Source organism: Pelodiscus sinensis, chromosome 27 (assembly GCF_052426305.1).
Source record: "Pelodiscus sinensis isolate ZL-2025 chromosome 27, ASM5242630v1, whole genome shotgun sequence".
NCBI lineage: Eukaryota > Metazoa > Chordata > Testudines > Trionychidae > Pelodiscus > Pelodiscus sinensis.
In genome coordinates, this window is record NC_143078.1 from 12,587,709 (window position 1) to 12,599,827 (window position 12,119).

Consider the following 12,119-nt stretch of genomic DNA (forward strand, 5'->3'; position numbering starts at 1 on the left):
ATTCTTTGCACAAATCTTGGTCCAGGGGAGTTGATGGAAGGTGGTCATCATCCATTTAGCAGAATAGGGAGCCAAAGAGGGTTCCTGATTCTTATTGGTAGGGATGTGAAGGTTTAACCAGTTAATGGTAAGTCTTAGCCTTAACAGGTGAGCCTTACTGAGTAAAGTTAACTGGTGGGAATGGAGCAGCTCCCCCCCGCTGCAGGTAAGGGGCTGCTCCAGCTCATGGGGGTGCTGTGGACAGCACCCCTTTAATTGGTTTATCAGTGAAGCAGTGTTTAACCAATGAGCCAATTGAACAGAATTTTACATCCCTGGTTTTCAGTCAGAGGGATAGTACCCCTGAAGCCAGGTTGAAGATGCAGGGTGTGTCGTGGTTCTAATGAATCTAAAGAGCCCTCCTTTTCCATGAGCAGGAATGAAATCCAGGGACGTAAGTCTTTGATTCTGAGAGTCTGTATTCGCTCCTTTTGTTTTGGATTGAATAGTTTGAGGTGGCTTAGCTGAAGTAGTGGGTAGGGGACTGCTGTTAGAGGAAAAGGGGACTACCAGCGCATTTCTCTGTACTGTAGAAAAGATTCTGAGGTTGTGGGAAGAACAGGAGTCATTGTTTGCAAAGCAGTCACTATCTTTTTAGTATCAACATTCCTGGTCCTTTCTCCTTTTTAAATGGCACTTTGTTTGCAGCTTATACCCTGCAAATTAATGGACCATTTTTTTAAAGCCCTGAGATAAGGCATGAGGCTGCAGAGTGGAAAGGCTAGAGGTGTTGCAGCTGTTCTTGGCCTGGCCACCTCTCCTCATTCTGTAGGAACAGTGCTTTTTGCAGGACTCAGGTGGCACCGGGGTCAGTTACTCCCTGCATCTTGAGCTCCATGTGCTTAAGTGACAAGGAGTCCTGTGGCACCTTATAGACAAATAGATGAATTGGAGCATAAGCTTTTGTGGACAAAGACCCACTTCGTCAGATGCATGTAGTGGAAATTTCCAGAGGCAGGTATAAATATGCAGGCCAGAATAAGGCTAGAGATAACAAGGTTAATTCAGTCAAGGAGGGTGAGGCCCACTTCTAGCAGCTGATGTGAAGGTGTGAACACCAAGAGAGGGGAAACTGCTTTTGTAGTTGGCTAGCCATTCACAGTCTTTGTTTAATCCTAAACTGATGGTGTCCATGTGCTTGACAGCTCTTGTGTTTTGTAAGACACAAAGTTCTAATTGGGCTGTTTCTAATGGGATTTTCCTTCATTTATAACTGTTACTCCTGTCTTGTGCTTTTACTTTCTATCTTGCATCCAGTCACAACTGCATGTGTTTTTCTTAGCCCCTTTTGTAAACCGATAAAGCGGCTGATTTTTTTAAAGAGCTATCTCTCTAGCACTGTTAAGGTTCACCTGAGGCTGTGGGCGGAGTTTCATTTGGATCCAAACCAGTTTCCCATTTCATATAGAAAGGAAATAAGACAAAGTTTTAAATGTGTAGCAAAGTAAAGCATACGAAGTCGATAAGCATGGTCCTACCTGTGGATTTGTCAGAGTGTCTTGGTAAAACCCAGTGCATTTTGGGAGATAAGTCAGAGGTTGGGTGAGGAAAAACATTCCCAGGTTTTTATGTCTTTTTCTCTCTCTCTCTCTCTCCCTCTTTTTTTTTTTAAGGGGAATTCTCCTCTTCAGGTGTTCTCAGCAGTAACCAGCCTCAGGTAGGAGTGACTTGGTTCTTTCTGATGTGCACTATCAGTCATACAGGAGAAATAAATTTTTCTTCCTTGACATCACAATTCTGTCTTCCCTGGGAGATGGCAAACCCAATAATGTGTTTCATAATTGAGAGGGAGACACAAGTCTGCATTTGTGTGGCTCAAGATGGTTTAAAAGTGCAAAATAGTACTGCTATCTCCTAGTAACCAAGACATTCCTTGACTGCACCTCCTTTAAGGTGGAAAAGTTGTTTTCTGAACTGAATTGTTTTGGGGGGAGGGAGTGCAGAAATAAATTGCGAACAAGCTTGCAAACAAGCTTGCAAAGTAGTGCTGCATTCTCTCAGGGTGGTGACATAAATCCTGTCCAGAATGATTCCTGAGTTACTAGACACAGACATGCATGTAGCAAGCGTTTCCTGTTCTAGGCATCAATATTCATACTTAAAATTTGTGGAAGTTAACTTTTCTACTTTCAGTTTATTAAGCTAGAGCCATGGGTGGTGCTTTGTGATTCTGTCTGCCCCATCTCACCCAATTATTCTGGTTTCTTTTGTGCCACAAAAAATACACACTTTAATGCATTGTGCCATACAGTTTCTCACAAAAGTTGCATGCAAGTGGCCCCTTTAAAGCAGGCGTAGGGATAGGTAAGATCTACCCAGCAAATACCATGATTGATCTTTGGGTCAGGAAAGAGCAGAGAGCTTGATGCTTTTCATCGAGGGGACATGCTACAAGTCCTCCTGGTTATATAGAAGCGAGACTTAGACTTGCTTGGTGTGGGGAAGGCAACAGCAGTGAAACTAAACCATTTTAGAATCCTTTAGTAAGGAAAACTCAGCTAGGGGAGTGTTTCATGTATGGAAGTACCTGACTGCTGGCCAGAGCACTTAATTAAATTCAGCTCCTTGGTTCTATACCAGGATTGAGTAGCTTAGTCTGTACCACATCTGTTCTTGGATTTAAATTTTTTCAATGTATGTGACACTGTACCAGTGAAGTGGCTTCTCTCCAAAGGGACCTGTCCCAAGAGGAGCTTACATGCTCCATTAGGTGTAATCTTGTATAAAGATTGACTACCCGGTCAAATGCAGGTGTCTTTGTATTTATAATAGTTACTAGGGCTATGCATACACAGCAGTGTTATTTTGGAATAACTAAAGAGTATGTCTACACTGCATGCCATTATTTCAAAATAATGGTGAAGCTGGAGGACTTCTTACTCCAACTCCTGTAACACTCACTTTATGGGGAGTAAGGGAAGTCAAAGGACAAGTGTTCTTCAACTTCCTGCTGTGTAGACAGTACCAAAAGCCGAATTAAGCTGTTTCAACTTAAGATACGCAGTTGTCATAGCTCAAGTTGCGTAGCTTAATCTGACTTTTGCCCTGCTGTGTAGATGTGCCCGAAGTTAGTTAAGAGCACACAGATGGCTGTATTGTCACAGTATCTTGTCTGATGCTGACAGGTGCCGGACACTTCAGAAGGAATGAACAGAAGAGGGCAGTGTGGAGTTATCCAGTCCCATCTTCTGACAGTTAGAAACTGAAAGTCCGGATGGACAAAATGCATGTTGTTAGACTACATTCAGAATTAAACCTTAAGGCTTTGTCTACACTATAGCCTCTTGTGCAAAAAAGATGCAAATGAGGCAAAGCGTGGAATATTGTTGCACCTCATTTGCATAATTAATGAGGCCCTGTTTTTTCACAAGAGTTTTTTTGCGCAAAAGCTTCTGAAGCAAAAACAGAGCCTTTTTGTGCAAGAAACCCCCCCCCTTGCGCAAGAGCCATTCGTTCTTCCTCATTTTTTTTTCAGGACGAACGGCTCTTGCGCAAGAGACAGTTTTTGCACAGAAAGGAGCCATGTAGACTCCATGTAGACAGCTCCTTTTTGCTCAAAAGCCTCTTGTGCAAAAACAGAGCCTCATTAATTATGCAAATGAGGTGCAGCTATATTCTGCATTTGCATATTTTTTGCACAAAACAGGCACAGTCTAGACATAGCCTAAGTATAACTACAGAGAATGTTTTCAAAGGAACAGATGAGTCAAGCATGCACTCTCCACCACATTATCCTCTACACCTCTGAAAATCTCCCCAAGTTCCTTTACTTTCTCCAAGATGATCTGCTTCTCTACCTATTTAGCAGATCTATGGTTGGCCTGTTTTTACCATTGTAGTGGAGGTGACCATACTACAGGGGTGGGCAAGATTTTTGGAGAGTGATTGGGGCCGCACTCTTCCATGATATTAACAGAAAAGGTGCTAGATCTGGGATGGAAGTTAGGAGCAGAAGGGAGTTTGGGTGAAGGAGGTGGTTGTGACCTGGGGCACTGGACTGGAGTGCAGGGGGTTGAATTGTGATGTAGGGCAGGGAATTGGAGTTTGAGGGGCTGCAGGAGATTGAGGTGCAAGGGGTTGGGTTGTGAGACAGGAGGGGACTGTCATCTGGGGCAGGGGTTTGGGATGTCAGATCTGGGAGAGGATATGGGTGCAGGAGGGGGGCAGAGGATTTGAGTATGTAGAGTGGGGGGCAGACGGTTGGGGAAGGGAAGGGCTGGGGTGCGAGCGGCAGGCTCTGACCAGGAGATTTACCAGCCAGCAGCCCAGCACTTTTCTGAAGCAGCCAGCCTGCCTGTCCTGTCCCCACATAGGCTGCAATCATGTGTTCTGTGAATAACTTCCAGCCCCGGAGGGAAGGGGGCATGGTACTACTTGGCTTCCTGTTAATGGAAACAGGCAGCTCCCATTGGCCAGTTTCTGAACAAAAAATAGCCAATAGGATTGTGCTGGGGCCAATTCCAGCCTGTGGACCATTTTTTGCCCAGGCCTGCCATATTAGCCGTGTGATGGGCATAATCTAAGGTGTGTTTGCAGGCCAAGCCCCGAAAAGGCACGTCTTCCCACGATGGTCAATGGCCGTTGACTCGCCAAGCTTCTTCCGACCTCTCTTCTAGCCATTCCGAGGATTATCCAAACCCTGATTCACACTTGATTGAGACCTCAACAGGTAAGGATCTCACACTTGTCATCCATTTGGCCAAACAGTAAGCCTGCTTCTTCGCTTACCTGAGAGGGTTTAGTACAGGTTTGTGTTAAATGCCCTGAAATATTCTTCTCCTCAAGGCTTTCTCTGCTGATCTGCTCTTCTCTGCAACTGCCACAACCCCCACTTTGCCTACTTCCTCCCTGGCACCCTCTCTGAGATATTTCTGTCCTGGTCATGGGTTGGCTCTTCATTTGAGCAGGCTGAATGGGTGGCTGTTTTCTCTTCTGACAGAGGCCTCTTTGTTAGTCTTTGTGAGGGGAGATGGAGTAGTCTGTTGCGTGTGGGCCAAAGTTTTCCAGCACGCGACAAACTATAGCCAGCTGCCTCGGGACAGAAATGCCAGTAAATGTTAAACTGGGGCGTTGACGAAATGGGCAGTTAGGAATAGAAAAGGAATGAGAAGAGGCTGCTAAGGTCATCAAGACTCTTGATCTTCAAGTTAAGACAAAGGTCCAGTCTGTGCAGTACTTTCCCCTGTGGTGAGAATGGTTATCCGAGATGAAAGGATTTGCTGTGGTTAGAGCAGGGTTTGACCTTGCTGTTTGATGGATGGAACGTCCTTAATGTATTTCTGGCTTACGTTACAGCCTTGTATCTTTGCAAAGCTGTCATGTGGCTCAGGGATATATCGAACGCATGGTCTGGTCCTGCAACACGGTCACGTGACTAAGTGTGTAAGAGAGAGTGCAAGTCTTGTAACTGCACAGAAGTCTCCTTTTTCCCCAATTAGCAGTTTCGTTTGCAGACTTTACTCTGTATTTACATGCATTGATAATCGTTTCCAGGTACTTCACTTCATTAGAATTTTTACCTACTGAATTTTTTGTTTTGGGGATTTTGTATCTGCAGTGGTCATAGTGGGGCTTTACACAGGCAAGAAAAAGTGTAAGTTCCCTCACTGGACTGCCCTTTCGAGCTCACCTCCGTTGGGACCTGTGCTGCGATTCTGTTCTCAGGCAGAAGCTGCTGCTTGTACAAACGGTCTCATGTATTTCTATGGAACAAATGTGTAAGGGACTAAATTAAAATGAATCGAACACACATTTACAGTGTTGCTGTAGCTATGTTGTTCTCTGGATGTTTTGCTGAAACATCTTCTATTGGTGGAAGAGATGAGTTTTTGAATCTCGCAGAGCTTTTCATTTCTAGAAAAAACAACCAGTGTTTGAGCTAAATACAAGGTGGGCCAAATCCTTTATGCTAGTTTTCAGCTGACACGCTCCGGCTACTTTCTCCAGACCTGAGAGAGCTATGGGAAGCTCAGAAACATGTCCCTTCCATCAACAAATGTTGGGCCAATAAAAGATATTACAGCACCCACTTTTTCTTGAATCAAACGCATGTTACTTGTGACATCCATGTCTAAAGTAGCTTCCACATGTGAACTGCTAATCACGTTTGCTATTCCTTTCCAGGAAAAAGGACATGTTACATTTATACAATCCAAGAACTAATGTTTGCAAATGAATAAATCAAACCTGTTGCTAAAAAGGAAGCCCAGCATTAAGTTCTAGTGGTTACAGTATGTGAATACTAGCTGTCACTGACAGGTGTATAAACTTTGGCTACACAGATCAGAAACTGATAGTTCTTGCCAAGCGTCTTAAAATCCCATAAAGTTACAATTCACACATGAATAAGGCATGTGTAGCTCTGTTTTTGTGTGCCAGTTGGGAGTTGGCTTCAATCAATTATTCACAATTTATCCGGGGCTCTGGTATTTGATATTAAGGATGTCACTGCATTAGTAGCAGAGGAATAGTGTCAGATTTCTGGGACAGTGAGTACTGCAAGCAGCTTGCTGCATTAGTAGATCAGACTCTCTTGTATATTGAGTGGTTAGTAAACAGGAACAAGACTCTTTGGTGGGTGGAGCAGGATGTTACCACCTGTCCCCCAACTGCCTTGAGTAAGAGAAGTTGAGTCCCGAAGTCTGCAAAGCAGAAATCAGCTCTCTTTTGGAAAGGGATTTTGGAACTTTGCAGGTTAACTGCAGCCTAGTAGTTTTCCCATCGGCAGTCTGAGCCAAGAATAGGGAGGTGCTGCTCTAAATAAAACTTTGGCCTTTATAGAAATGTATCAAATGTTCCAGGAGTGTGTGTCTCTCCGCTACCTCCCTCTCCCTCTCTGCAGGATATGGTTAGCACTTCTCCTGGCCTTATATAGCAAGGCCTGATTGTTAGTGTTAACAGGAATAAAACAACAAGGAAAGCTGCCAGATTGCATAAATCAGGGCAGTATTTGGAATTTCATAAATGCTGGGACTTTGGGTACAAGTTGAGTACTTAAACAATACTGAACTGTTCTCTATCGCTCCCTCTCTCACCAGGGGAGGTGGAGTTTTGCTTCTCTTCCGTGTTTTTTAATCTCTTCATTTCTGTCTCCGTCCCCCTGAAGATCACAGGAGGAGCAGTGGCAGCCGGAGCCAAGATTCTGCAGAGATCCAGGACATCCAGGTGCCAGAGCAGTTTTCAGGGTTACTCCATGGCTCTTCCCCGGTGTGTGAGATAAACGAGGACCCTTTCAGACTCATTTCTTCTGTAGCCAAAGGAGGCACGGAGGGCACTGGCCATTCACCTGCTATGCAGTTGGAGGATGCTGATCTGCTTGCCTCTGGATCAGTACGGACCAGCTCTCCGGACCAAAACCAGAAAGCGATCTACGCAACAGTCCTGCACAAAAACATCCAACAGGCGGAACCGGAAACTACAGTGACTCCTCAGGGGCTGCCGCACCCTGGTGGTGCAGAGGAAGGAGACAGAGGTGGTGCTGGGTCACGAGGCCCCCTCGCAGGCAAGCCCAAAGCAGAGCTCAAACTCAGCCGTAGCTTGTCCAAATCAGACTCTGACCTCCTAACCTGCTCGCCGACTGAGGACGATGCCATGGGGAGTCGGAGCGAATCGCTCTCTAACTGCAGTACTGGGAAGAAAAGGCTGGAAAAATCTCCATCGTTTGCTTCAGAGTGGGATGAGGTAAGACTGACCTTGGCTTACTAACCCTTAATGAGCTGTATGAGATGCATCCTATGAAGTTTGTTTCAGGGAGTGGGAGTTTGAAGGATTTTTCACCTTCCTTTGTGCCTACCCCATTATTTGCCTATTTTAAGTGCAATAAGCTTCTCAGTGGTTGAATGCCAGGAGATAGGCATAATCACAGCTGGCTGGGGACTGTAAGGAATGACGCATTTTTAAACATTTGGAAATGTTCATATCATGGGCTTTATTTCTCTGGGCGTGTGTCTCGGTTCATTTTGGAATGGATTTTGTTGGCAAAAGGAGAGCTTTCATTTTAGCATCCCCTTTTCTCGTCCTTCCCTCTGGAGTGTCCCAGCCCAAAAGGAAGGAGGGTGGGTCCCATTTCTAGGTCTCCATTGCCTGCGGAAAGGGAGGTGGGTGAGAGTGGTGGGAGACAGAGTAATTGGAAGGCTTGGCATATTTATTGGATGTAGCTCATGTCTTAAGAGTTCAGAGGCGGGTTAGAAGTTACTTGAGTGGAGTGCAGAAGGGAGGGACCCTACATTGGTTAAATATTTCATGCTTAAGAAGTTTGCCTGAGTGAGCCACTCAACTGAGAGTGTTGCTCTGAAGTTTTTGCACTGCAGCATTACTGGAACACTCTTTGGAGATGAGTCCGTGCTTGTAGAGCACTGATGGGCAACCCAGGCTAGTGAGTGGGCTGTAGGAGTGGTCCTTCATCTCAGTGGGCTGCAAGATTCTTGTAACCAGGACAGGGTCGTTTTTGCCAACTGCACTTACATACCTAGATTTTGCGGGCTGCGCCAATTGAACCGTAGCAGCACTTTGGATACAGAGGGAGCGCACGCTCTGTCAACATCGTAGGCCATCAGCACACACCTCATTTGGCGCACATGTCACTTCAGTAATAGTGGTGGGAAAACACACCCTCTCATGGACCACACATACAACCCTGATAGGCCACTTGTGGCTCTTGGGCCACAGGTTGCCTGCCACTGTGGTAGAACAACCGAGTAATGCAAGAAATGAACAGAAAGGGAAACCTTCCCTGGGAGAGAATCAGATTTATGAAGGCCGCATGCGTGCCAGGCCTGTTAATAGAGGGTCGAAAGGGAATCCTGTCCCCATTGGGAGGTGTTTGTTGCGTTCTAGTGATATCAGTGACTGTACTCCTTGCTCAGCCCGTGTGTGTATTGATTGGGACTCAGCCTCTGCGTAATCTAAATCACATATTACCTTTTATTAGTTACATGCTGACAGATGGGTGAAATTTATTCCAGGAAGAAGGGATATACAGCTAAAAAATCCTCTGTGGTAACAGGGCTGGTGTCTGTGGGCATGCTCCCCTTTTTCCTTCCAGGAGACTTTCACGTGTGTTGGGTGTTCCTCCACAGCTCTCTTGGTTACAGTGACTTAGCAGTTGTTGCTGAACTGGGACAAATAATGCCAGGGTTAGACGGGACTGATTCTTAAGCGAACGATTGACATGTTGGGACTCAGTTAATTTGCTGTGCTGCTGATTTGAAATAGGGATGTAAAATCCTGATTAATCGGTTTAACTGGTTCAACATGTTTAACTGGTTAACCCACTTAAATGGGTGCAGGTGGGGGGCCGCTCCAGCCCGTCTGGGGCCACCGATTCACCGTAACTAGTAAGCATCACCCAGTAAGGGCAATGCTTACTGGTTAACCCGTCACATCTCTAATTTGAAATGCCTCCCTTTGCCCTGATAGCTGATTCCAGAGGAGCACTAAATGACTTACGGCAGGGATGGCCAACCCGTTTAACAAAGAGAGCCTAACAGCAGCGGGAAAAAATGTGAAAGCTGCAGCAGAATTGTGGAGCAAAAAAAAGAGCCCCCCAGAATTCTTAAAGGCTACCCCTTTAAAACAAGCTTAGGCTTTTTGGCCATATCAGGCTCCCGTCGACGGCCGCCATCCTGGGCGCCATTTTGAATCGCCACCCCAGTGAGCACCAGGGGGAGGAAGGGGGCTTTGCAAGCCACACTTTTGGGGGAGAAGAGCTGCAGGTTGGCCACCCCTGACCTAAGGGAAAGCCGAGCTCTCTGTGCCTTTAGGTTTACGTTGCTACAGTGGTTAGACTTGTAGCAAGACCTGCTAGGGCTTCCCTGCTTTGAGTTTCAAGCTTGCCTACCCATCTCCATGCTTGCTTGCAGGTAGGTTGCAGGGCCAGTTGCCATGTTAACACTAGATGGAACAGAGACTTCCCGAAAAGTCCAGTGTCGTATAGGGAAGGTAAAGTTTCAGACTAGAAGATCTGGGGAGAGAAGGCTGGATGGAGTAAATGTCAAGGATTCCTACCCTTAAACTTTAAAATCAGCTGTTCTAATTTAAAACTTCATTTTCAAAATCTTAATGTTTTAAGGGATGGATTGGGGTGGAGGGGCTGGATCATGAGATGGCAGCAGCATCTAGATGCCCAGTGAAGATCAAGCCCTGTTATGCTTTCTTTTCCCCACAGCTTCTGTGCCTTGGGCATCTATAGGATTTGCTGAGGATCTGATTAACTCTTTGTTTTTCTTTTTAAACCTCATGGGGCATCTGTGCTTCCCTTTGTCCTGACTTGTTTCCCCATGACCTCCTTCAGAGAGACTGCTGTGCAGGGCATTTTCGGGTGTTTGAAAGCCTGCAGAGCTCAGATCACGCATTGCAATAGGGTTGGGTAGATGGCTTAATAAGCCTCATTTATAGCTGGATTCCTGGGCTAGCATGCCTGCCTCTTAGAAGCATCATTTTGTAAGGCAGTGTGGCTCAGCGGATAGAGCAGTAATGTAGGGTGCAGGAGACCTGGACTCTATTCCCAGCTCTGCTGCTGACTTTGACCAAGTCCCGTGGCTCTGTTTTTCTGTAAAATGGAAATAATGATGTCAGTCTCGTTTTGGAGGGTGCTTAGTGATCTACTGAGGAAAAGGACTGCAGAAGAGCTAAATACTGGCAGTTACTTCATCAGGTGGGTGTCCAGCCACTTCTACTGGATGTGCTGCATTTCTGCTCAGGAGAGACACCAGTCAGTGTGTGTCCTAAGGACAGGTCTGGAGGGGTAGTTGAAGTGAAACGTGCTCATTGCATGCTTGAGCGAAGGCCTATGCTCGTTTCCATTTTAAAAATGTTGCGTATTGTATCCTCCCTGCAGGTGAGAAATGTCTAACTTTGCCCTTTGCACCAGCCCCAAAATGCACCCTAGCAAGAGAAGGAAACAGCTGCAGCTTTGTATTGTGACGACATGAATGGGCAGTCGAGGCACTGGTCTGGTGGCAGGTAGAGCTGTAGTGAGAAGATGTAAGAACTTGTTAGTCTTCTCCAAAGGTTTGCTTGGTCCCTTGGATGAGTTAATGCATCCGCTGGTGAATTAGAATGCAATTTACAGCCTCTGAATGAGTGTCTGGTTAATGTAAAACCTCATGGAGCCTGTATGTCTTGTGCCTTTGACTGTTAGCAGTGAGAGTGTTGGCAGTGGGATAGTCTCCCCTCGGTGCATGGCAGATTTACGCATGTTGTTCCATTAATGTTAATATTTATGCAGATAGCTATGGGGGAAGAGAGCCCCTGTCTGTGTTACTCTGTGCAGTGCAAACATTACAAATCAGTCTCACTCGGTGACTTCTGTCGAGAGGCTCCTTGCCCATTCACTGCTGAAGGCGGCAGTTGGCCTGCTGTGGCCCCTCAGGCGGTCTTGGGGTCAGTGTGGCCTAATGGCCAGAGACTATAGTACTGCTCACTCCTCCCTTGGGGCAACAAGTCTCCCCCGGCCAGAGAGTGAGCACAACTCCCCTGTGATCAGGGTAGTATGGCCTAGTGGCCACAGCATCAATATACTTCTCCAGGCTCAGGGTAAGAAGGCCTAGCAGCCACAGAGTCAATATGCCTCCCCCTCCTGGGGACACAGTTGTATAGTCCAGCAGTCCAAACATCAATACAATTCCCCTGTGTTCAGGGTAGTACAGCTTAGCGGTCAGAGTCTATGCACTTCCACTGAAGTCAGATTGTTTGGCCTAGTAGCCAGTGGCAGAAGAATAGGTGAAGCTCCCCATGTGGGATAGGTGAGGAAAAGGTAGGGAGACACAGGCACTCCCTCTCCACTGGGCCCCAACCCAGGGTCCTGTCAGTACTGAAGCTGTCCACTGCAAGCTCGGCAGGGAATCCCATAAGAACGGCCAGACTGGGTCAGACCAAAGGTCCATCTAGCCCAGTATCCTGTCTGCCGGCAGTGGCCAATGCCAGATGCCCCAGAGGGAGGGATCACAACAGGCAATCCTCACATGATCCCTCCCCTGTCAGACACCTCCAGAGAAACAGAGGCTAGGGACACCATTCCTATCCATCCTGGCTACTAGCCACTGATGGACCTAACCTCCATGAATTTATCGAGCTCTTTT

The 12,119-nt window shown here is 46.4% G+C and overlaps 1 protein-coding gene across 14 annotated transcripts in view; it reads left to right on the forward strand.

Annotated features, from left to right (window-relative positions):
* The window catches only part of ANKS1A (ankyrin repeat and sterile alpha motif domain containing 1A), a 178,097-nt gene that overhangs the window by 85,832 nt on the left and 80,146 nt on the right, over positions 1-12,119 (forward strand). For all 14 annotated transcript variants that reach the window (XR_012897912.2, XM_075910418.2, XM_075910421.2 and 11 more), the window contains 3 exons: positions 1,653-1,696; positions 4,576-4,708; positions 7,145-7,719. Coding sequence is in view for 13 of the 14 variants with exons in the window: in XM_075910418.2 (XP_075766533.2) it covers positions 1,653-1,696; positions 4,576-4,708; positions 7,145-7,719 (752 nt within the window). In the remaining variant the exon portion in view is untranslated. The remainder of the gene's footprint in view (positions 1-1,652; positions 1,697-4,575; positions 4,709-7,144; positions 7,720-12,119) is intronic.